The sequence below is a fragment of the Seriola aureovittata genome, chromosome 6, assembly GCF_021018895.1.
Source record: "Seriola aureovittata isolate HTS-2021-v1 ecotype China chromosome 6, ASM2101889v1, whole genome shotgun sequence".
In the NCBI taxonomy this organism is placed as follows: domain Eukaryota; kingdom Metazoa; phylum Chordata; class Actinopteri; order Carangiformes; family Carangidae; genus Seriola; species Seriola aureovittata.
In genome coordinates this window covers 6279636-6305525 of record NC_079369.1, presented here as the reverse complement: position 1 = coordinate 6305525, position 25890 = coordinate 6279636, and the positions used below count along the sequence as shown (strand labels likewise).

Here is a 25890-nt window from a genome sequence, read left to right as displayed (position 1 = left end):
CGGATCTCAGAGGGAAAACTGCAAGTCCTATTGAAAAGATCACTTCTCTATTGCCGTAACAAGGCTTCAATAAAAAGATTGAAAACTTTTATGTGTACCTACAGTTTACAGTTGAGGTTTTATCGAAGTTTAGAAACTCTCGTCAACTCTGTTGAGGGCAAGAGCTTTAGAGCATGGGCGTGTGTCTATGGGAGCTTTGGACAGCCCTCTCTGCACTTAGGGGGGATTTTCTCAAAAACCTTAAAATATATCAGAATGAGACCAAAACTGGCTGTTACAGGCCAAAAATCTCTAAATTTTTTGATATAAAAACTGTCAATGAATGTTGGAAATTGTTGGGATTTAAAAGAGTTTGTCTGATCTGATTTTCTGAGGGAAAATTTTCAGGGATGGCAGTTAGCATGTCCTCTGAACATTCCATGCAATACACACCCATTATAAAATCTGAAACTGTCTAAAAATGACACAAAACGTAAACTGCAATTTTTTATGAAATCTGTAATTGTTGTCAAAATACTGATTTACTGATTTTATGAGTAATGAGCACTTTGGCACACTTGTGTATTCTAACCATTGGTTGTGGTCAGAGGTGTGCGTTGTCACACCTCTAGTGCACCAAAGTGATGCCATGATGTACATTATTGCAGCAATTTATACCACTGGTATTAGTCCTTCTGATTATCCCAAACGTTAAAAATATATCACCTTTGGTAATGTTTTTCCATTTGATGTGACACTAGCAGGAACAAAAACAGATGCTTGAAATGTTCTTTATTGCATTAAAAATTCAATAAGACTGGAACAGTGAAGAGGACGAAAAACCATGCCAGAAAAATCCCTGCATAATCTAGTTATGTTGTTTTGTCATGCATACAGAAACCAAGCTATACTGAATCATCAAATGATTCAACTAATGATAATAGTGTTGAAGTGGAGAGTCAGAGTCGGCCTTTTTAAAAGGTATATTTAAAAACATTTCATAGGTTTGAGGACAATTCCAAACTATTATAAGACATTTTAACTCGTCTTCGTTTCTTTTTTTTCTTTTTTTTTTTTGGGGGGGGGGGAATTACAATTCAGAAAACAGCACAGTGTGAGCAGTTCTTGGTAAATGCAAAGGCTTGGATAATTCTTTTGAAGCAGTAACATCACAGAAAATTCACATTTTGTGCAAATCCCAGTTTTCAGGGTTTTCTAATTCTATCAAAAAATATGTAACATTGCTTACTATTACATTTTTTAAATAAATACTGTACAAAGTAGACAGCTCATGGTTCAACCAAGTCAAGTATTTTTCAACCTGTGAGATGAGACCTTGGTCGTAGGCCCCTCGCAACGATGAATTTTCTACTGCAGATCATCACATTTATGTAATGTTAGTTTACTGACATTAAATAGTGAATGTCTATCCCGTCTGTGTTATTAATTAAGTCAACTCAAAACAGATACTCAAAATACCCTATTTGTTTTTTCTTTTTAAGCAAACAATGTTGAGAACCACTTTCTGATCGTTATCTACAACAGTAACATGTAAGCATGAAGTCATAGCACAATAATGAGTAATAATGAAACTCAGTGTAAATGTAACACCATGCAATTCTAAAACAAAGAGCCTAACAGATGCAAAAGATTCATGCTGTGAGACAGACTTGCCATACTGTAACACATCAGGCCAACTGGAATTAAAATCAAAGCAGTATTATGGTATACAGTAACTATGTAATGTGCACTGTCACACATGTATTTCTGTGTCAGGCATACATGCTATGCATTATTCAACATGCCATTGATATTTGATGAAATACAGAAATTGGTGATTTGAATGGCACCCACAGGAATACCTGATGCTACTTCCAGTATGTTAAGTTTGTGCCACAATGACAGTATCAATGTACACTTGTCTCAACCTTTAACAATACACAATATACACAGGTTTCACAAAATGTACAAAGACCAACCAATAATGCAGCTTTTCTCTCAAATGGGGAATTTAACAGATTTAAATATTCAAGGCGGTGATTTAAAATCAATAGCAGGCATATCAACTTTTTAATTCCTTGGAAATGGTGACTGGCTTATTGGATTTGTACTCAACTGTTGTGCTTGATTTCTATGTTAGGTATTTTTGCCTTTTTCAAAACATTTGCTACATATTAAAATAACTAGCTAACATTTGTTTTTCAATTTAAAGCACCTTAGAACCTTTTTGAAGTGATTGATTTTCTGGATACAACACAGTATTGTTCCTGTATCGTTTTTCTTTGCACTTTGCACAAGCAAGCAGCAGGCTTTTTTAGTAAAGCATTTTATTATTAACATATTAGCCAGTACAAGAGATGCATTTAGACTGAATATGAAAGCAAAATTTCCCTTTGTAATATACATGCAGTCTGTTTATTTACCACATGCACACAAGCACAAACTGTGCATGTTATCTCTCTATTTTCCGATACAGTGGATTGTTGGTTATTGATCAGATTCTACAGCTGACAGAGGTGATATCTCCAATAGTGCATTACATCAACTAAAATCTGGAACTTAGTCAAGTTTTTGGTATACCATTTGCATTATTAATTAAAGCATTTGTTTTAATTTCTACTGACAAAAGGCACATGATTTAAAGCAATGAGAATTTACATTTCTGATCCCTGAAAAGTTTTTTTTTTTTCTTTTTTTTTAAATCAGCATTGCAATTCTGCTTATTTACAAATACAAATGAGCTATTCAGCTTACAAAATTTTGTGTATCAAATTGTTGGTAGAAATTGAGATGTTATTATTAAAAAACACTATATTTCAAGTCTAAAAATGAACTATTTGAATGCATCAGTATGACTATTTAAACACTAAACACTAGAATAAAGTTAAGAAGCAAGTCAGAAGCAATTGTAGACAATGTGTTGGTATCTTTCAAGATCCTGAATCATTTCTCAGAACATTTAAAACATATGTGAACTTTACAAAATTCAGATCTAATAATAAGAAATTACAAGGTGCAAAATTGAAGCTCATCCCATGCCCTCCCACCCGTCCCTCATGCTTAAAAAAAGTCTATCACATTCAAACTATTACAAATAAGCTAAGGTATGAAATAATCATTTCATAGTATAAAATAGTGTCTCATTCATTGTTTTTCTTACAAACACTATTCTAGCAAATATCATGCCTAACTACAAAAAACCTGAAGTCCCAATTTGTAAATTTTTTTATATAAATGTTGAATTACATGACGCCCTGTAATTTGAAAGGGTTGCTAGAGCTGCTGATTTCTGGGTTGCAGCTTTGGTTGATTAGATTGAGTGATTTCATCACATCTTCAGAACCATAAACCAACATACACTCTTCCTCACAACAATAATCTTTTTTAAACCATAATACCAATAAGTCATTAAATGGTAACAAAAAGAAATATTGCTCAGGTCTCTATTCAGGCTATTGAAGCCAGCACATCAGCCTTAGACTCCTGAATTTCTTGTCATAAGCAGAGCAAACTGCTGCACAATGACAGAGATCACTGGGTGATGGCGTGAATGTAAGAAGAATGTAAGAAGAATGAAGGGAAAAGAGGAGAGATAACACAGACTGTTGCCACTTAAAACATCAAGAGTTTGCAGAGTGCAGCACAGACTCAAGAGTGGGAAAGAATAACAAGTGGAGACAGAGACTATGTGTCTTTTACTTTTGCATTTTCTCTCATTGTCTCCCATATTTAGTTGTTGATCTCTGTCATTGCCAACCTCCTCTGTTGGACCATGACAAGTGTAAACTACCTCTCATGAGCCTCCTACAGAGGACACGGAGTCACCAACTGCTTCTTTTAACTCCACACTGAGGATCTGTAGGACTTGCTAGTGTGACGAACAAGGACATGCTCCCCCACCAACTTCCCACCTGCTAACATTGGGCCTCATTCACCAACCATTCTTAAGAGGAGATTTCTTCTTAAAACCCACTTTTTGCACTTTTCTGACATTCACCAATGTTTTCGTATTTAGAATTTGTTCTTAGGTAAGAACAGAATCTACGCACACTCAAGAGCACTCTTATCACTCTCATCACACTCTCATTGATTGAGCACAATAAATGTTTATTGCGTTTTCTTCTGTTCTACAGTTATATAACATTATATTATTAAATTAAGATAATATCTTTGTTATTCATAATGTTTTTTAAAAAATTACTTTTGTTATTTTACAAAGCAGTATGGTCTTCTAAAATAAATGAATGCTACATTAACACTTATTGGCTCGTTTGCGGCTCACTTCCGGCAGCAGTACCTCCGCTTCAGAACTACTAAAGTTCCTTTTGCGTTTTGATTCTGGAGCTCCATCTTTAGATTTTTTGTTTTGACATTTTCTCAACTTTCCCTTACGGTATCTCTTTATGACTTATGTCTGTGTCTGCACACGACCCTTCAGTCACATGTCCTTTTAAGGTCATGTGCTTTTACCTGTGCTAATTAGGGCCAACTAGCACACACTTTCAATCTACAAGGAGATTGGCATTCATCAATCCAGGAACACTGGTGCGCACAATTCTGCAGTTTAAGAACACGCTCATGAATCTGACGTAGAGTTTTCTTAAGAACTTTCTTCAACTTAAGAAAGAATTTAAGAAAATACTTAAGAAAATATTGGTGAATGAGGCCGATTGCCTCTTACTATGGGTGTTGATTGGGGCTCCAGGCCAAGACAGAGGCATTTGTAACCAGGTACTGAAGAACCCAGATCTCTGCAATGGTGAAGTGAGTGTTTTACATTTGAGCCAGCATGACATCCTTATTACAGTCATCTGTAAACACATGCCAAGAACTGTTATTTTAATCAACAAAATTTTATTGCTTAAAGTATTAGATTGCTCGGAATAGCTCTGCTCATGGTTCTGTGGAGTTATTGCTCTTTAATCAAGTGACAACCCATCAGACGTCACGGCATACAGTGATTTTAGAACAGCTACAGTAAATGGTGTTGTTCGGTTGGCTTCTGTTAGAATGGCTTATTGCTTAACAAGGCCCTTAGGGATAACTGGGTTTTAGAATTTTTAAGTTGTCAGGTGAAATTGTTATTTAATTCATCCAAAGAAGTTTTCAGTATTTTATTAACCTGGGTTTTATTCTCAAAAATTTGATGATTCCCATCTCCCTTGTAGAGATTAAGGAAACATGACTCGAGCAAAACATATAAACAGGGGACAGCATCATGTGGCAGCCTACTGAAGCTCTCCAATAAATCATTCAAAACACTTGTTTCTGAGTCCAAAAGCTGTTTGGTTAGTCAGCTAATATTTGGTTAAGTGAGACCAAAAATTTAATTTGGAAAGTTTTCGGAAGCTGCTTCCCCAGATATACCTTCCGTTGCATTTTGCAAAGAAAAAACTATGAAAACAGCTACTATCACGAAGTGACTTTGACCAAACCTGGACAAGGTTAAGGTATTTTTTCAGCTTTTCAGCATTTCCCAAATGTCTTACAAATATGAATCAAATTGTTAACCATGGTAACCATTTTGAATTGCTGCTTTTGTTTTCTCTGGGATTTATTGCTGAGGTTTGTCAAGGAAAGGATGGATAAAAGAGTTAGTGTCTGGTGAAGGAAAAGTAACAATCTAAAAATGACCATGTGCCTTTTATTGCTGGTCAGTTTTCATAGGAAGAGTGAATAGTGCAATTTTATGACCCCATTATTTGCATATCAAAAAGCTGTGCAACAAGTTAGTTTTAATACATTCATCAATCAGAAAACATTTTTTTTTTTTTTTTTACAACCTTTAACATGAATCATTCAAAATGTCTCAAGCTTCTCACTATATTGCATGTAGTTTCTGCAAGTTGTTATTCAATAATTGTTATTGAGGAAGTTTGGAATCATGACGCTAAATGACACTTGGGGTGGAGTTTAATCCTTTCCTTTCAGCCTTATTGAGTAATGTGTGGATTCCCTCGGATTCTCAACTTTTCCAGGACTTTAGTACGATGAGTAAGATGAGTTTTGGGCGAGGTCAGTCAGGGGGGGTCAATTGTGTTTTAATATTCCCGATGTGTTTGAATTTTATTGACTTGATCAGTGGCAGTGTTTAGTGCATCCGAGCTGATTGGTGGGTCTGTGCCAGTCAAGATCATTTTGTGTCATTTGGGTAATTTTCAAACAAGTCCAAGCCAAAGCACACCAGCCTCTCAGCTGAGCGGATAGCCCTGAGGATAAGAGACAGAGACTGGTTCATGGTACTGTGGCAAAGCACTTCTTTGTTGTGTTTGACTGTTTTGCTGGTGACACTGCAGTGCAGGACAGCTTCCTGTGAGAACCTGAGGATGGAAAACTGAGGAGTCTTTCCTGGAAGGCTGTATAACAGGTTCCTGTGGGGAGAGAGAGGGTGAGAGAGAGAGAGAGAGAGAGAGAGAGAGAGAGAGAGAGAGAGAGAGAGAGAGAGAGAGGAGACTGTCAGTGAATGACTTGTTCACACATGCAGAATATGACTTGAGAAATTTGGTTACCAAATTAGCTGATATCAGATATCTAAACATTTCTTTAAAAACATTTTTTTTGTAGAATACCATCGTACTTGCTGAATCAGGTTTTGTGTAAACCAAGGACATTTAAAGGACTCTCCATTTTAGCTTCAGCCTGTGCAGAGGGCCGGGTCGTATTAAAAACCCTGCTCAAGCTCTCTCTGCCCCTCAGTTGGCCCATTTTTATTTTCCCCAACAAACCATCCGAGCACATGCATCCCTCTTGCTCTGCCTTCCCTGACCGCAGGTTAAAGCTGGATAACTGCCTGTGTCTTGATCTGACCTTTGGAGGCAACAAATTCTACACTTATCACATCCTCTTTATATCTCAAGCCATTGGTCACCTGCAGCAATACAACCAAGGCACATATTCTCGATCTTGAGCTGTACTGCCATGTCTTCGCAGCTCACTCTTCTCTAAACTGTGACTTGTGCAGCACACCATCTCATCCCATTCACTATCCATCTTAGCTCCAAATAAACAAAACACCACCGTCTCCTGCAGCCCGCCTTCAGGTGCAATGTCAGCCCAAAAATATCTGACTTTTTGCGTGAAACACTTTGCTGGATCAGACGACTACAACCTCTCGTACATCATCCATCTGCTAGATGACTTTCTCAGCGTCACGCCATCTTCACCTCCATCATGCAATCTTAACACTCTGACTCCGAGTTCCTCTCTCCTCAGAGAAAAGCGCTTCTTAGGAATTTCTTTCCATCATCCTTGACTCCGTCTCCGCCATGTTTCAATCGTCTACATATTTGTATGTTTCCGTTTATACATCATTTTTACCTCTCTTGATTCCTCTATTGTCATAGTCTGCGTCCTAGTTCCCCTGGGTCCCTTGCTCACATTCCTTCATCTCCATGTATTCTCCTTTAGATCTGCCATTCTCTTTTTACCCACAAAATGTCCTCAGCCTTTTTCCCCGTTCTATTTATGCACCTGTTATTTGTAATCACTCAAGTTTCCCTGACCCAGTCTGTCTGTATATATACCTGCCTTTGTAACTACTTCTTGGTCAAGCCGTCTGTTCACGTTCCTGTTTATGTTCCTTGGTGGCTCCCATGTAATTGCTACCTGCCTTTATTTCCCTGCCTGTGTGTCTGCATTTGGGTCCTCTGCCTGTGTTGCTTTCAGCAAACCCAGACACCCATTGCATTAAGGAAAGTCTGAAGGACTTTCGCCAGGAAGTTTCACTCAAGATAACCTCACACTTATCAGAAAGACAGCAAAGTGGAAAATCTGGAATTAATTCGTAAATGAAAACAGTGTTTCAGATAAAGAAGAAAAAAATGAGAGGAAAAGGATGGTTAGTGTGCCATCACTGTTGTTGTACTCACAGAATAAAAGTGCTGCAGAAATGTACATTATATTGAATTTGTCAAGACAATAAGTAAACTGGAGGAAGTCTTGTGTTTGCATTAACCAGGGAACCATATAGTCTTTAATATGAGCCTGCTCCAATTAACTTCCCAGTTCTCTCTGCCACTGAAGAAAATACAGGCCCCTGTTTGAGCACTGACAGTAATAAAGTGACTGTACATCTAATTTACTAACTCAAGAAAAAGTGAAATTAGTGTTGTTACAGAATTTTGTGTCGGTCGACCTGCAGCCGATTAATCTTTTACTGGCCGACTGATGCTAAACTCCGTGTATAATATGATGAAAACTCTCACACTCAAGGGAAAAGAAACAACACCCCAAAAAGGACAAATGAAAACTTCAGTTTCACACTTTGACCTCTGCTTAATTTTCTGAATATGAATTATTGCCCTTAAAGACCCTCCTATCTATGTCTCTTTGTCTTCCTGTCACTTGCGTTGTACGGAATACACGGCAGCACGCGCACACATAAAGCAAAAACACATATATAAACACAGGCGAGCCTTCGGGGGTAGCAGAGTAGTCATTTGTAGGTCAGAGTGGCAGAGACTGCGGAGGGTTGCTCTCCTCGGGGCTGAAGTACATCGATTTCTCTTAAAGTGGCTGAACGGACAGTCTTAGAGAGTAAATGGAGTGATTCTTCATCTGTTAAGACACAAGTTGTGAGCTGTAGGGTGTGAAGGAACACTGACCTTCAGCGCACAATTTAGACTCAAAGTCAGAGCGCTGTGATGATTCTCTATCTACTCAACTACATAACACCAGTATATGACACCAGTTAGAATAAATGTAATGTTTTTGGCAGCCGCTCTCATAATTTAGAGACGAACACGCGAACACATATGTCAGCAGCAGACTTTCAAATGAGTCTGCGCTTTCAACTTACAATATTTTATTTTTGCCAAAAGGTATTTCTATCAAACATTGATAAAAAACATTCCAGTATATCATCTGTATTGGACTTCCTTTCTTAAGTTATTTTCATCATACCTACGATCTGAAGTCCATGAAAATCAGTGGCTGCCAGCAGTGTAGAAAAACGATCCCTAACGCAGATAAAATGTCAATATAGGTCCTTTGCATAGAGGACATTCTGACATGTCACAGTTTAAAGCACATTTGTAAATGATAAAATTAATGATGGCTGAATTCCATTTAGCTGCTTCGGAGTCGGGCTCCTGGTGTTGTGCATGCTGGCTCACTGTCATGGCTTATTGGATACTGGAGAGCAAATCTGTTGCTCTGTCTGCTGTGAAGAAAGGCTACACTGGATGATTCTACAAAACTTTGTTTAGTGATGTTTTTGTTTTACATTCAATGTCAGAGTTTTTTTTTTATTTCAATTTTGCTTTCAATAATATCTATGCATGGCAAGTAAAATATGATTAAGTTGTTCAGGGTCAGGAAATTCAAACACTGTTAAACTTCCATTTACTGATGACAATAATAATGACTTCAAAGATGTTAAAATGCTCTGAAGAGCTGCAGGGAACTGCAGAGTTTGAGATTGTCTAATTGTTGATAACTGTCCGTGGGTCTGACATTTTCAAACTTGGTCTCCTGTTCCCATCTACCACCCCACTGTACTGAAATTTCTACCTTGCTCCATAAAGGGCACTTCCTGTTTAGATACTGAACTTACGTCATAAAAATACAGTGGAAATTGCTTATAGTGATCACAGTTTCATTTCAATTCAACCACTTATATGGATCAAAAAGCTTGGAACAGAATTATTCCTGTACAAATTCTGTTCAAATCATTGGCTTATAGTTACGTCTGCGCCTGCCCGCTACTGTGTGTGTGTGTGCATTTACATGCGCTTCCCGTGCACAATCGTGTGCCAAGGGACATCTTCACTGCCGTGCCGCGAGTTATTTCCCCTCCAGCTCCTGCTTTGCTTGTGTTTTGGGACTTTTACAGTGTGTAATTATCGTCCCCTTAACCTGGACTGTCACCCACCGTCTGTCTGTGAATACAGTTCTTTTTGCAGCAACTCTGTGTGTACATAAAGACATCTGCTATCGATTGGTGTGGCCCTCAGCAGCCTGATACCCACTCTTAAGTGAGGCCGCATCCTGCTCTGCAACACAGCAAATTGGGTTTAAACTGTGTCTACAGGTCCCAGGTGTTACTCACACAGGAGCAGCACCGTCCATCCAACACTGACAGCTGCACGGTGTATCTGCATGTGCTCTGCTACCTCCATGTGAGGTTTAATTTTAGAAAGTGAGAACATTTCGCTTGACCTTCCCTTTTTGCAACAGGGAATTTAAAGATTGAGTAGCTTCCAGAGCACACATCTTTGACTTGATTTTTCTTTTATAGGTATGTTGGACATTTTGTGAATTTGGACACCTTTATTTTGGCACTACATTAAATCTCGAAGCCAATAAATGGGATAGATATGCATTTTGAAGGTGGAAGGTCCAACTTCCAGATAGATGGGAAGGTGAAAGAACTGAAAATGTGTCTTCGACAATCAATGCTGACTTCCAGAACTAATATGCCAACTTTCATATATGTTACATTGAAAAAGATAACTCCCAAAACCAATTATTAGCTGCTCCATGTTGGATTTGGAAGTTCACATATTGGATTTTCACCAACCTCTGAGAGGAAATGTAGAAGTTGATCATTAGTTTTGGAGGACAGCATACTGATTTTGAAGGTCAAACTCAATATCTTACAACCTCCAAACTGAGTGCTGACTTCCAAAGTTCTTTCAACTTTCAAATGCAGTATGGAGGTTCCTGTTGAATATATGGGTCAATATAATGGTTTCCTTTGTCACCACTTCATCAGTGTAACATAAATTTAATGTCTTCCAAAATCATCAGCTTCTCTGAGGAAAGCCTGGCGATTTTGTAAAACTATCTGAAAAACTTGTGTTATTCAACTATTAACACCAACAGGTTTGCATTTTCACGCAAACAACGTTCAGTGAACCCACCTCAATCGGTTACAGTTACCTAACAGAATTGCAAACTTAAATGGGCTCTTGAACGTACATCCCTGTCTGTTCATCAAAAATTAACTGTAATGGATTCATAGTTCTAAATTCCATGGCAGAGATTTTAAAGAAGGATGGATTTAAATCACCGTTCCCACAGCTAGATTTTGTGTTTTATATGACATGCAGGAAACTCTTGGATCTACTACAACACATGCGTGAGTCATATAATCCAAAATCACAGTTAGTACCTCCACCCTCTCCAGTGTCCCAAAGATATGACACCAGGGCAATGAAAGTAAACATTGAAGCCAAAGATCAATCAGTTCCAATTCCACCTAGGTGTGCAGTCAAATAACCAGCCAACCAAAAGGGGGTTATTGCATGTATTGCCCTAGATAAAGTCTACTTGAGCCAGACACCTGGGATATATAAATGTAACATGAGTGAATGAAAAGAGCAAGCGAAGCTGGACCTGATTGATGTTTTACCACTAGCATTGCTGATGCAGTTGGAAGGAGTTGCACAAGTTGCATAAGTTGTCCATAATTCAACACCTTTTCCCTAATGTTTGCACATCAAGTAAGGAACTGGCCGAGCTAAATAATAAAGCTTTGCCTGACATGTATTACTCAGGCTTAAACATTCATCTAAGCAGCTAAGATACTTTTGTTCATGCCCATCAAGAGGGAGGGATCAATGTATCAGATGTGAAGCGGATTTACAACATTACGAGGATAACACATTTATTGAACATGTTGAATAATAATGATAAATAAACTTGTCTGAGACCTTGCCAGGGTATCCTTGTTTTAAACATCAAGGCAATACAGGGAAATATTTTTTCATGAAGGGCTGAAACAAGTTTAGGTCTTTTCCATAAAACTAGAGGGTAAATTGGGCAGACTGTGCTGGATTTGGTATACTGGTGTGTGTTTGGTTAGTCTGACTTGTGTGTAACAACAAGACTGACCTTGGACTGGACGAAAGTTGACTCATTCCACCATTTAACATCAAACTAACATCAGCTAGTGCAAGGAAATCTCATTAACAAAAGGACTTCATGTGTTTCTGGTTGCCTCAGCTTTGCTCTTCATTTGCATTATAATACTGCATTGCATAATATGAACGGCCCCAACTGTAAAGGTACTGTGTTACATCAAAGGCATGAAAATATGCAGCTGTCAGATACAGGTATATACACATTAGTTTTGGATTTAACTTTGCTACTGTCCACAGCTCTAAATGTATTTGTCATTGTTTCTTACTGTCAACTATGGGACCCAACCCAATGGTTCCCAACATGGTGTCCTGATAAATAAATCAGGACACTCATGCTTTTAAAAAATCTTGGTTACATTATTGTAATTCTTTGCATTCAGGGTTTACATCCAAATAACCAGCTAGTTCAAATTCAGGTCAATACTAGAGGACAAGATCACATTGCACCTGTTTTAGCCTCTCTTCACAGGTTACCAGGACTTTTTGGAGATTATTTTAAGATTTTACTGATTTCATTTAAAGCACTTCATGATTTAAGCTCCCAGTTATATTGCTGAACTGCTGCTCCCAGCCTCATATCCTCAGGCAGGGCTCTGCTGGCTAAAGAATAAAGGTGCACAGTATTTTGTTGTCAGGGCCCCTGAGTGCAGATTTCAGAATCAGTGACATCTTTTAAATCACTTCTCAAATTTATCTATTCTTAAAAAAAAAGCTTTGCATGTATAAATAAAATGTCTTCTTCCTCTTATTATTATCATTATTAATTACTATAATAACTTCTTACATATCTTTCTCTTTTTTATTTTGCAGACTTTAAAATGTGCCTACAGTGGTTTTCCCTCCTACTGTTAATATTTGTATTACTTATACTACTTTACTTTTACTTATACTTTGTGTTACTGGGATATTTTCAATGCCTGTCAAATTTCCCCGGTGCTTGATCCCTGAGTGACCTGGCTGAGTAGTGAGAGATTTCAGTGTTCTGTCAGTGAGGCAGCTTAACTCCACAACCCAAACCGAAGGCATGTCAAATATGAAGTCAAATGTCTTTAACAGGGTTTTTTTTTTTAAGATAAATGAGTAGTTCCTGCAGTGGTGTTTGGTGAAGGAAAGCTGTCAGGGCAGTGAAGTGTGTGAGCCAGACTCGGTGAACTCTGGCCCAAGGTTTAGACTTGGTTCAAACAACAAATCAAATCAGTGTCAGTTATTACATTACATATGGATACATTGTCTAGTGTTTTTAGTGTTGCTGGTGTATTGAACCTGCCTGTATACTTTTTTTGTAAACCATGTGGAATGAGTTCTACACAGAGCTACCAGTGTGTGTGTGTGTGTGTGTGTGTGTGTGTGTGTGTGTGTGTGTTTCATCAGTTTCTGTGTGTTCATTTCAGTCCAATCACAATAGGCAAAATGTCATTTTTGATGACATTATGTGCGAACAAAAAAACAAAAAAAGTTTACAAAGAAAAGGAAGAAAAGAACAAAGGATTGAAAGAGGACTGGACAGAGATATGCATCCATTCTCTGTATGTTATGTACTGCCTAATGTGCAGCAACAGCTGACTGGATCGGTGCCTTCATCCAGCAGTTGCACTTTTTGTGCCTGGCCTAGCTGATATATATCATGTATAATTATTTATACATATGATATAATAATATAATAAATATAATATACATATTTATGAAATAAATCAAATAAGGGGAAACCAGTTTCTCTAAAACTTTTGATAAGATCAGGTCTAAAATGATTATAACTCAGAGGGTTAAAGTTGGGTGGACTACTGCATGCTTAAGGTGGGAAGGAAAACTACCAGCAGAATGAGAGCCACTTACAACAGTTAAAATAGAGGGGCAATCACTGATAAAGAGCTCAAATTCAGTAAGCAAAATGTCTGAAGTAATGGATGAAGTACTTGACAAAGTGCTACTTACAATCGTTAAAATAGAGGTGCAAAAAACCTCCCAAAGAAATTTAGTGCACAAAATGTCTGAAGTACTTGATGAAGACTTTAGTTTAGCAATCGTGTCCTCCAAAGTGCACAGTGAAACTGCTTTGAATGGATGTAGGATGGCGCTGTAAATATGATGTTCTGGTGATTGTTTTAATGTTTTGTTACGTTATTGACGACTTATTTTGTTTTATTCACATCTGTGTGTTTCACTTGCACTGCTGTTTTGTATTTTAATACCTGCAGAGCTGTGTGTATTTTCACTCTTGTAGTTGGTTTGTTAGTGACCTTGAGTGTCAGCGAACAGGTCGTGGTATTTATAGAATTTAGGTTTGTGACATGTGAGATGATTTATTGAAGATCTAAAATTGCAAAGTATTTTAAGGCTCAGTGTACAATTTAATGATTTAATGGTTACTTAAGGAAACAAGTATGATGCTCATAACCATAATGATACAAACCATAGGCAGCATAATGAACCTGCATTACTGCATTGTTGTATATCACAATACAGTGTTCATGTTGCTTACTTTACGTTGTGTGTAAAACAGGAGAGCTCTCAAAGTAAACATGTTTCAAGACTGTTCAGTGCTCTTAGTCTAATTGTATGAGTCCTGAGGGGGGAATGGGAACTTCCTTTATAAATGAGTGCTATTAAGCCTTAATGTTTTCCAAGCATGATGGAGCAGCTAATTTCAGCTTGGATACTAATGGCAGTCTAGGACAATTAACATGTCTGTTACTGCCATAAACTGTGAATAACACTGAACAGCAGACACCATTAATTCTGTTCGTATCCAGAGGAAATGTAGAGAGCTAAAAGCTGAGCTTTTGAGTTCAAACACGGCTGTGTGTAAATTATTTCCATTTTCTCTTTTTTTGTCAAAAGGAATAAATCTGTGATCACTGTGAAGCTCGAGTTTTACATTACATTGTTGCTGTTATGCAGAGTATGTAGAACGAGTTGAAAAAGCTGTGGATCCTCCCAATGCAAGATAGATGGCGGATGGGGGGGGTTAAATCATTGCTGACACAACTTGGGACTGCATGTGATTTAGGGACTGTGTGAAAATTATCAGTTGGAGGAGAGGAGGTTGGAAAAGTGGTTATGTATTTTTTTTTTTTTTTGCTGAAGTGAGAATATAGCAAATGAGTACACTTACAATTATTATCAACATCTTGGCCACCATCACTTCCATAGTTTCCTGCTTTTTTATTTATTTTTTTCTTCCTGTGTGTGTTTTCTTTAATACTTTGCTATTTTTTGCTCATATTTTTTCCTTGGGGGACAACATCATAATTTCAAGTAGCATATGTAACCAAAACCCTGAGCAGACATACAGCACAGGAAGGGCACTTCAACTTCAGGGATGTGACATAAGTATCCCCAAAAAATTTTCAACAAACTTCAAGGTCAATCTGTCTATAAAATGGTAATTCCGACATAAGAAATGCTATGGTTGTCCACCTCAGCCAGGTGTAAAACCATTTTTGTGATATTTGGAGGGTTTTTTTTTTTTGCATTTTGACTAGACTGGGGTTAGACTGACTCTAAATTCAGTCACATTATAGCATTCTAATTCTTATGCTAGCCAGGCTTTCTAAGTATGTAGCATATGTCAGACCCAATGAGTCTGACCTAACAGTCAAATTGGCTAATCTCTCTATAGTAATAGTCAAGTAGATTTAACAGGCGTCACATCTGAACGAAGTTAATAGTGTAGTTTATGCGATACGCTGGTAAACACTCTACGCTCTGTACATTTGCACATCTGCCTGCGATGTAATCACAGATGATACTACAACCCAAGATCAACTGATGTGTGTACATTGTGTGACGAGTTGTTTTGTATCTTATGCACAAACATGCACAGAGGGCCACACACAAACACACTAAAGCATGCAGCACACACAGCACACATTCCCGTCAAGGGATTTGTTTCATTCCACTGATGGCAGTGGCAGCAACGCACTAAGAAACGAAGCAGAGTGCAAACAAAAGGTGTGGAAGAGGATGGACTGCCAGCAATCAAACATGGGTGTTAAGAATTGATGAATGGCATTCAGGTTGCCTGCAAGTTTAGTCAGCTTAGATTCAAAACTTTTTAATACTAACTGAAATGGAAAATAAGGCCAATTTCCGCACTAGAAAAATATAAAGGAAGTGTTGAACCATAAAACCACAGTCTGTACAATTTTCACCAGAAAATGGGAACATCAAGAAACAATTTGCTAGAAGTGATTTAAACATGTTGAACTCTAAATTTGACTTTATTCAGTATAGTGAGGTTTTGAGTTTATGTAACATAACTTCAGACATTTTAAAAATTTCGAACTTAGTGAGTGTGTGACCGAGGGAGGGAGGCCAGACAGTGTACCCATTACCTCCGACCACACTGCACTACTGCTGCAGCTGTGAGACAGTAACTTCTCTCCTAACCTGTACACTCCGGATGGTGCCTGTGGGATGATGAAGCTCTTCTCCAGGTCACGGAGAACGTCGTTGAGCATCCGCACATGGGAAGGGTCACGCTCTTTAGGGTCATTGGCAGGCCGCATCGTTTCTGACTGGAAGAAAGCTGCGTGGTCTCTCAACGATGAGGCTGAGGACAGCAGGGAAGGAGATACCACGCTTTTCTCTGGACATATATATGGAGAAAGTAACAGAAACAATAGATGAGAGCTCAACCTTCAGGTATGTAAAACGTCTGTTCCAGAGGTTGTAGCTGACTTTCATAAATAAATATTGGTTAAAAGGAACTACATGTGGAAAATACAGTCATATTGAAAGGAAGAGGTGGAGGTTTCATGCTGAAACCCATTGTGGATTTAAAAATGTATAATGGACTTTAATGCCTTGTAGGAAATTTGGGGACTGGCTGCATAAAGGTGAATGTGGTCTGATGAGTGTCAGATATTTTCCCATGATCTAGAGCAGTGGTTTTGATGAAAAAAAAGACAAAAAAACTAAACGACCTTTACAACTTTAAAATTTTTTAAAAACCCTTTCATTGTTATTTTAAATCAGTATGATGAGCCAGTGAGGAACTTCTATGTCGTTGCCACTGAACCACCTTGTATACTTGTATTGTTATGCGGTCCAATGTGTCCTTTTTCACAGGAAAAGTAATGATGATCCAGATTTTATTTTATTTCTGATGAGCGAACCTGATTCACAGCTAGAGTGTAAGCATGCAATCTGTATCTGGAAAACATGTAAAAATAGGTATTACTGCAACAGCAAAGAAACAGATCAGAAAGTTATCAGATTGGCCAGACAACACTTGGAGACCATTTGGCTTGAACTGTGATTGGAGAGGTAAAGGTAAAGTTTATATAGTGTGAACACAAACTTGGGCAGAAAAATCCTCATCCTTGTTCTCATACATTAGCATCTCTTTGGGAGACTCTACAGGAACCATTATGATGCGAAGGTAGCTGAGCTAGCACTAGTGCTAGCAGGCTTTTCCACTGCCTCTAACCACATATTGTCATATATGAACTCTGGAAAACGTCATATTGAAACCCAAATATTAGACCTTACTGTATGTAACCCTTCACTTCTTGAAGAGTGGAATACAGCAGCTAAAAGTCTGCATCACTTACAATATGCTACAGTCATTGACAGTGCTGGAAATACAAAGAGACACAGCCTCCCCTCTAAGCTCTTGATCCGCTACTCTGCTGATCTCACATGAATCCCATTGTTTTGAGTGTTTTCTTTGGACTTTTTACACTTGTACTGGAGGCAGGATCAGGAGGAAGCTATGCTGAATTATTGAGTTTTGTTGCTCAGACAGCACCTATTAGGAAGAATATAAAAGATTTATTGTTGCAGTTAATTTCTTCTGTATGATGCCAATGTTAATATGGTTAAAAGTCAAAACTTATTTGCTAATTTTACATATTTTGTAACAATTTATTAAACTCAGTGACTCAGAATTAGTCACCACTGGATCTGATCACAATGTGGGCAGACATTAAATAACAGGAACTCTCATTAATTGAAGCTGAGTGCAGGGAACCATAATCAGATATCTTTTTATAAGGTCAAGGATTTCTGGACCCAAATGCAAGCAAGCACAAACAAAGGCTGGTAGGTGAAATAAAAATTTTAATCAAGAGTTTTAATCAACACAAAAAGTCCAAAAACTTACAGAACACTGGTGCAGAAGGGAAAAATTGAAGGTCAATCTAAATTAATCCAATCTACTGCCAAAACTCAGGAACATGCAGAAACATCAGAGGGACTGAACAGGAATAAACAGACAAACTGGCCAAGACAGAGGGAGGCAAGGGTAATCGAAAACAGGTGAAAAACATTAGGGCGGGGCAGACAATCACAATGGAGGGAAAATAAGACAAAGACAGGAAGTAATACAACAATGATTTCAAAATAAAAACAGGAAATAAACAAAAGTCCAAACAACATCCAAAAGTCCAAAAAGTGTCATAGAAAGGGCAGATTGAACATATTTTCAATCTGTAGTTCTCCTTAGCTTCATTTACCTTGCAGAGAAAAATGAATTCAACGATACAGAGTAGCCACATAGGAAGTACTTGTGACGGGCTGGTGCGCTGTCCAGGATGTGTCCTGCATGTTGCACTGTGTAAGCTGGGATAGGCTTCACACGCCTGCAACCCTGAGAGGAATAGCTGGACATGGGATGTATCATGAAATACATCATGAAACTATTAAATTCTTTTAATTAGCCTCAACATGTTCATCTCAGGCACGATATATGACACATATTGAAATGCTGCTGAACCAGCGTTTGGTATCACGGTATCACCTGTTGGTTTCAGCCAAATTAGAAATCCCATGTAACACTGACCTGGACCTCTCCAACTTCTGAGCCACAGCTTCAAAATATCATTGGAGCTACACACACACACACACACACACACTTGAACAACACAACAAGGCACAACATAATTTAAACTTCCCTCCTACGTCTCTTTTAACCCCCATAGCACCATCCACTCAATACACTAAATTAAACAGACCCTGTCCCCCTTTCTCACTTGTAGCTACTGATCAGTTTACTCCACCAGCCTCAAAACACACACACACACACACACACACACACACACACACACACACACACACACACACACACACACACACACACACACACACACACACACACACACACAACAATTCTATCCTCATTAGCTTGTCAACACAAAGCTGGCTTGTTTTACAGTACACTTGGCACTGCAAATCAATTACCTTGCATTTACAGTTAATTGGCTTGTATTCTTGGCTCTATTAAATTATATCTGGCTGAATCCACTGGGCTTGTTGGAAATGCTACTGTCTGCATGAGGACAAAGATTCATTTTCAGGTGTCTTAGCAATTACACGAACACAATAATACCACTGTTTGCAATGATTGCAGGTCAAGAAATATCCTGAGTTCTCATAAGTTGTTTACATGATTACATAAACTGACAACATGCCATGATGACAATGTGGTTACGTACTACAATTTAAAAAAAGAGCGGCTTATTTTGATGTACTGCTCACAAAGTCTTGAACTGTTGTGCTGTCCTTTATATTTAAATATAAAATGGTCAGATCGATTTCTGCATTGGTTGTGTGTGTAAATCAGAATGACTAATGGAATAAATACATAAATACATATTTATTTACATATCTGCTGTGTGATGTGTCCAAAACAAACATGTTCTGAAAGTTAAGCTGCCATCAAGTGAAAATCAGGGTCCATCATTCAAAAATTGGTATATTGTAATTTAACCAAATAACTAATTTCCATGTGTAAACAAAATAGCAATTAGCCTAAATGTAAAATGTGCTCTATTTCCATATATTTCAGTAAATTTCCATATCCATGGGCGCACTATAGTTCACTTACTGCCGATTTTAAGCCCTGTACATAATTGCATTCAGACATGGTGAGGTTTAATAATCTTTATCTTCTACATTCTTCTTCTCTGTTTGAATTCAATCAGTGATTCTCAATGACTGGACTGCAACCTGGTTCCTCTCTGTGCGGTCTTAACTTTGCTATGACAGATTAGTAATGCAGATATAGGGACAGATTTCTCACTAAGTTTTTAGATCCATTTGCTTTTTCTCTTTTTATTATTTGGAAGTAGGAAGAGTTGGTGAGTTGCTTTTTCTTTCTTTCTCCTCCTGCTGCTGCTGCTGCCTTTCACGGTTCTGAACATGACAGATGTGGAAGCTGCATGTAGTGCATTTTTTGTGAGTGTAATTACAATCTGTCCCGATGCTGCTATCTGCTATGCACAGATATTGAAGAGGAAAATTGGATGTAATACTGGGTTTTGGAGAATTATTTGGTGTTTTGCCTGAGGAAGATGGCAGGCAAACATGATACATTTATTAGGACTAAAGTAAGTATTTCATCCTAACGTGGCACATTCAGTAAGAAAGAACAACGGATGAAGGGTTTGGTGTTCCTGACCTTGTTCGCAGACCACGCAGACAAGACGTACAGTACAGCATGTACAGGCATTTTCTGAAATTACGCTGGTGTGCTGTGAAAGATTCATGTGCACAGAAATTGTAGCTGCATTTCTTTGCTTCTATTGTTTGATTTTGAGAATATGAAGAGTTTTCTGCCTTAGCTCATTGTAGGATGATGTGCAATTTTTTTTTAATGCTCTAATCAAAAAGAGACTATAACCTAATAACTTCCAAGATACTGGTCCTAATCAACAGACCTTGCGATGTGTTGGTGTGTGTCTTCGGATCAGAGTGCATCTCAGTGTGTCGGGATCGGAGCGTGACTCATCGGAGAGGCAAGGGGAAGACAGTGGGGACAAAAATAGACAAAGAGAACTGCTCTCTCTTACAAATTTAAATGGCTCTGGCTGCTCGCAGCCAGCTGGGACTCATGAAATATTGTTTGATTGTTGTAATCCATCACATCTTTTGACACACGGGGACCTCTTTGGATGTGTTTGTAATTGGGTGTGCAGTTGGGACTTGGCCTCCTGCGATAACAGTCAGAGAAGAGAGAGAAAAACAAAAGAGCTGTAGAGTGACAGAGTGAGTCCATGGAATAGTCTCTTTTTTTTGTACATCAGCATCTACAGATGTTTATAAATGTTGGGATTGGGTATTGTGTGGACTTAATTAATTGTCATTCTTCACTCATGATGATATTAATTCATGTTGATACTAATTCTTATCATTTGTTTGTGTAAGAAAATATGTAGGGAACAAAAGACTGAGCAGATTTAGGCAGCAATACAGACTTTAGTCTTAAATGACTTGGTATTCTTTTTTGATTAAATATAATTAATATTACATTATAATATTATGATAATATATCTATCTTGTACGCACTGAAACTTTACTGTGTTGCATTTGTCTGTCCTTGCGCTTTATGTTATCATGTTTTTGTTGTTGATTACATTTGCAGTAGAAAGAAAAAAAGTGAAACACATGAATGTTGTTCCTCTCCTCTTGTGTTCTGTGAATGAAACCAGATGCATAAAACTATAGATATATAGATATATATAATTCATAACATGCATTTGATAAGCACATTTACATTTTGTAGGTATGTAAACTGCAAACATTGTTGAATAAGGCAGCATTTTAGATTCAGTCTCACACCTTAGATTTCCGTTTTACCATATCACACTGTACTCTGTAGAAAAAAATCATGTGTTCACCTGGTCTGAACTATGTGTGAGGTTCACATATTCTGATTGCACTCTATACTTTTATAATTTACGGTTTATTTGAGGGAAATGGTAAACGCATATTTCTTTGTACATACACATCTGGCCCCCGGGTCTCTCTTTGTCTTTTTTTCTCCTATTGATCTGTTTTTGGGACATTGTGAGTATGATTGGGCAATTAAGAATATTGAATTATAAATAACAAAAATAACAAAAAAAAGTCAAGGTCAGTATCAATATGTTTTTTGAGAAACTCTGAAAGAAGCTCGGCTCTTCTGCTTAATATCATAACTGGATACAGCTTTTGCTAACACACACATGTGGAGAATCCATTAGCTTAGGAAGAGAATCAAAAGGATCACTTTAACAGTTAAATGTCATTTAATGCTTAACTGTTAAATGTCTAAGGAGAAGGTTCTGCAGTTTCAAATGAGGTTTAGTAGAAGCAGAGAACACTTGAGGCTGAAATAGTGTAACTGAATCATGAACAAGTGAAGCAACAAAAAAGTTTTAGAAGTGTTAAATAACGACCTGGCGAGCTGGAAAGGCACACCAGTCAAAATGTAAATGGAAAAAAATACGGATGGCAATGACTCTTTAGTTTATGACCATCATAAAGTCAATGCGTCTACTATGACTTGATGCAATATGAAATAATTAAATATTTATGTCAACACTACTCAGTACAAACAGCTTCACTGGGTTAACGTGCTCTAAATGTACTTTGGGGTTTAGCATGTTGAAAATATAACATGTTTGTGTTTACTGTGCTCATGTTGTAAGTGTACGTCATATACCAGGGGGATTCAATTCAAATTCAAAAAGGTCCAGTTAGACAAAATCTCTGCAAGCATCCATCACTTTTTAGATGCAAATACAAGCATTCTTCTGTATACAGTGATGTATACATGCACACACCACCTGCTGTATGAATATAAAGTAACTTGTTACACGAACCATCCTAATATTTATTTCAGCACACGCCTTGCACCACCTGTTTTTTTACTGACTGAAGGATATATAGACATTGTATGTTGTATCCATTGTTGTAGTACACTGTCTTGTACTTAATGGTCATGTGTTTATATTTATTCATCTTTCCTCAGCTTTGCTGTCCTTTTTTTTTGGAGTCAGAGTCCTGGACTTCAATCTAACTGCCCAGAAAAATGTGGTTGAATGTGACTATTTTCACATTTCTAATGTTGTAGCCTTTTGCTAAAATCATTTAAAGGGCAGTATGAGGGCAACAGCTTTGATGTTATGTCAAACATGTCATATTGCGAGATCCTGTGTGGAGATGGGAGAAAGTTCCAGAAGGACAATCATCACTGCAGCATCGATCTGGGCTTCATGGCAGAGTGGCCAGACAGACGCCTCTCCTCAGCTTGGAGGCTGTCCTGAAGGACTCGCAGTTGTTGAGAAACAAGATTCTCCAGACTGCCGATTAAACTGTTTGTCCTCGATTCTAAGTGTCATGTCTGGAGGAAACCAGGCACAGCTCATCACATGCCCAGCACCAACAATGAAGCATGGTGGTGGCACCATCGGGCTGTGGGGGTAGTTTTGAGTGGCAGGTACAGGGAAATCAGTCAGGATTGAGGGACAGACGAACATATCAAAGTACAGACATGTCCTTAATGATAACCTGGTCCAGGACACTCAGGACCTCAGACTGGGCTGAGGGTTCACCTTCCAGCAGGAGGATGGTGCTAAGAGTGTTCAGGGACAACTCTGTGACTGTCCTTGAGTGGCCCAGCCGGAGTCCTGACCTTATCGAACATCTCTGGATACCTGAAAATGTCTGTCCACCAACTGTCCCCACCCAACCTGACAGAGCTTGAGAGGATCTGCAGAGAAGAAAGGCAGAAAATCCCAAAAATCCAGGTGCGCAAAGCTTGTCGCATCATGCCCAAAGACGACTTGAGGCTTTAATCGCTGCTGAATCACTGAGTGAAGAGTCTGAATGCTTAATGTCAATGTGATATTTCTGTTTTTTCCTTTTTAAATTCGGTTTTTGCTTTGTCATCGCGGGGCATTGAGTGGAGACTGATGAGTTAAAAAAATGAAGAAATAATCTGTTCAGATGGGCACACACATTTACTTTGAGTTATTTATACTAGTAACTCCCAGCACTGACAATAGCCTGTTCTACCTTTCTGTGGTAGTGCTGTTGAGGACCAAAGGCAGCCCTGCTACTGAGCTCTATCACTACAGTAAATTAATGGAGATTTATGTCAGATCAGAAAAGACCACAGGCAGTTTTATATGAAAAGAGAAAAGAAAGGAGAATTGTGATTAAAAAAGTTGAACAAAAGGTTTTGGGGGTTTCAATTAGCTCTGGTTGTTTGATCTGAGTCCCCTCCATGACTGCTAGTTATGAATACTGCAGTGCTTCATGCTGTCTGTGAAGAATCCATTAAATATCACTGGTCCTTTGCCGCAGGGGCCTGCTAAAACACCCAGACCAGACACACACACACACACACACACACACACACACACACAGTCAGACATAGCCATTCCCCAAAAATATACTCACAGTAATCTTTGAATAAACCTCAAAATTACACGCGTCACTACCCACTGATGTGTAGCCTACACATGAAGACGCACACATACACATGTGCACATCATGTCCTCCCACTTACTTATCCACATCCACACACTGTATACTGCACTTGCACACTCATTATCACATTCACTGAGATTCTACTCACACACACACACACACACACAATTCTGCAAATATAGGAGTAAGTCAAAGACACTTTCAGCAGCTGTAGTTTTTCCTTGACTTCGCTTTGTGTCTTGAGCTTCCTGTAATCACATCTGACCAAACAAAACACATTTATATGTGAATCTATTGTTCCATAGGTTCTGAATCCTGCTCTGTCTACTAGCTAGCTAGCCTTTATTGAGTATTCAACAATTTGCTATTTGCAAAACGCCTCCTCAAATCACATTTGCACAATCATATCTTAGCAACCCTAAGTAGGCACGGCAGGCCTGTCGAGCTTTGGATTTCTCCACATGTTCAAAGTGGTGTACATGCGGCTCTAATGCCATGTTCGCTTCATATCATTTTCACTGTATTTATGAAGAGCTAAGCGGGAGAAATCATTCACATCAGCATCAGATTTGTTATATGAGTCAGAGATATCAGGATTTCATGACAGCTATGATATTTCTCACATGGTGAAAAGAAATACGGTCTGAACAAACAATTGGAAAAAATATCTTCAGAACCACAGTCAGTTCATTTAAAAGGTCCAAGTTACACAAAAGTAGCTAATTTCGGCAACTTAAATACTGTGAGCACAAGGTTAAAAGTGGGTTATGAAGACTCCCAAGTCTGAATAACTGAAGGTTTTCATTTTCTCCCCATTTTGCAAATGTGTGAATGCAGAATAATAAGAGCAATATTTCACAGGGACGTAGTGGGACTTCTGACTTGGACTGGCTGACTGAATTGTTGAACAATACATGAAATAGAGCAACCGGCACATTAAGCTGTAGTTCATTTTTTTCACTTTCCTCTGTTACTAGCGATAGAGTGTGAGATTAGAATTCAGACTGGACGGTGCAGCAGTAAATACAACACCAGACATATTGTAATTTCAGTAGTTCTTCTTTCATTGGGTCTTTCTGTAAGATAATGATGTATGTAATCGGCTAATCACAGCTTTTGAGTGCTTTTAATTTGTATATTAGAACATCTGATAAAACAACAGCAGAAAATCAAAGTCTACGACATTATCCTGCTAAATAAACTCAGACTAGATTCCCGTTGTCTTCTGCCTAACACTTATTCTGTAAAACTGGAATCACCATGAACTGTGGTTTTCAACTCTCTCTGCAGCTTTGCTCCTGTCTGTTGTCTTCTAGATGCACAACTACTTGGAGCATTTGGATTTTTGGGGGATTTTAACTTCTTTCCTCTGAGCTTTTTATTAATTTTTTTCTTTGTTACTCTTGTAAAGTGAATCAGCAACAGTCCACTGCTGACTGCCCCTCCAAACTGAATGTAGTTTGCTGGGGAGGCAGACGTGAGGGAGAACCACAGGGGGGCCCGCACAGCCTGCTCCACTGGGCTGATCACCACACACAGCACTATTGATCTCTCTCTGCCTTGCTCTCTCGTGCGTCCTCCCTCTCTCTGTATTCCTTTTTCTTTGTCTTTTCACGTTGAGCCACTGGCCCGGTAGCCTACAGCTAAAAAGCTGTCATATGAAGTTGATGTTGAATAAAAGTAATTAATGTACTCACTGTAGTCGTCTTCAGAGTTTATTTAAAGAATCTAGCCCACATGTTCTATTTATAAAAATGAGTGTGTTTACCGACCCTGTCACTGGCACTCGCAACCCAACGACCGGTCCGGCCCGCAGAGAATCTTTCTGTGTCTCCCGATTAGCCGCTCT

The 25890-nt window shown here is 38.4% G+C and overlaps 1 protein-coding gene across 1 annotated transcript in view; it reads right to left on the bottom strand.

Annotated features, from left to right (window-relative positions):
* Positions 1-772: 772 nt before the first annotated feature.
* The window catches only part of LOC130170887 (inactive N-acetylated-alpha-linked acidic dipeptidase-like protein 2), a 431329-nt gene continuing 406211 nt past the window's right edge, over positions 773-25890 (bottom strand). Inside the window, exons 18-19 of the mRNA XM_056378584.1 lie at positions 16233-16431; positions 773-6350 (exon numbers count right to left, since the gene is read on the bottom strand). Coding sequence (XP_056234559.1) covers positions 6113-6350; positions 16233-16431 — 437 coding nt within the window. The 3' untranslated portion in view covers positions 773-6112. The remainder of the gene's footprint in view (positions 6351-16232; positions 16432-25890) is intronic.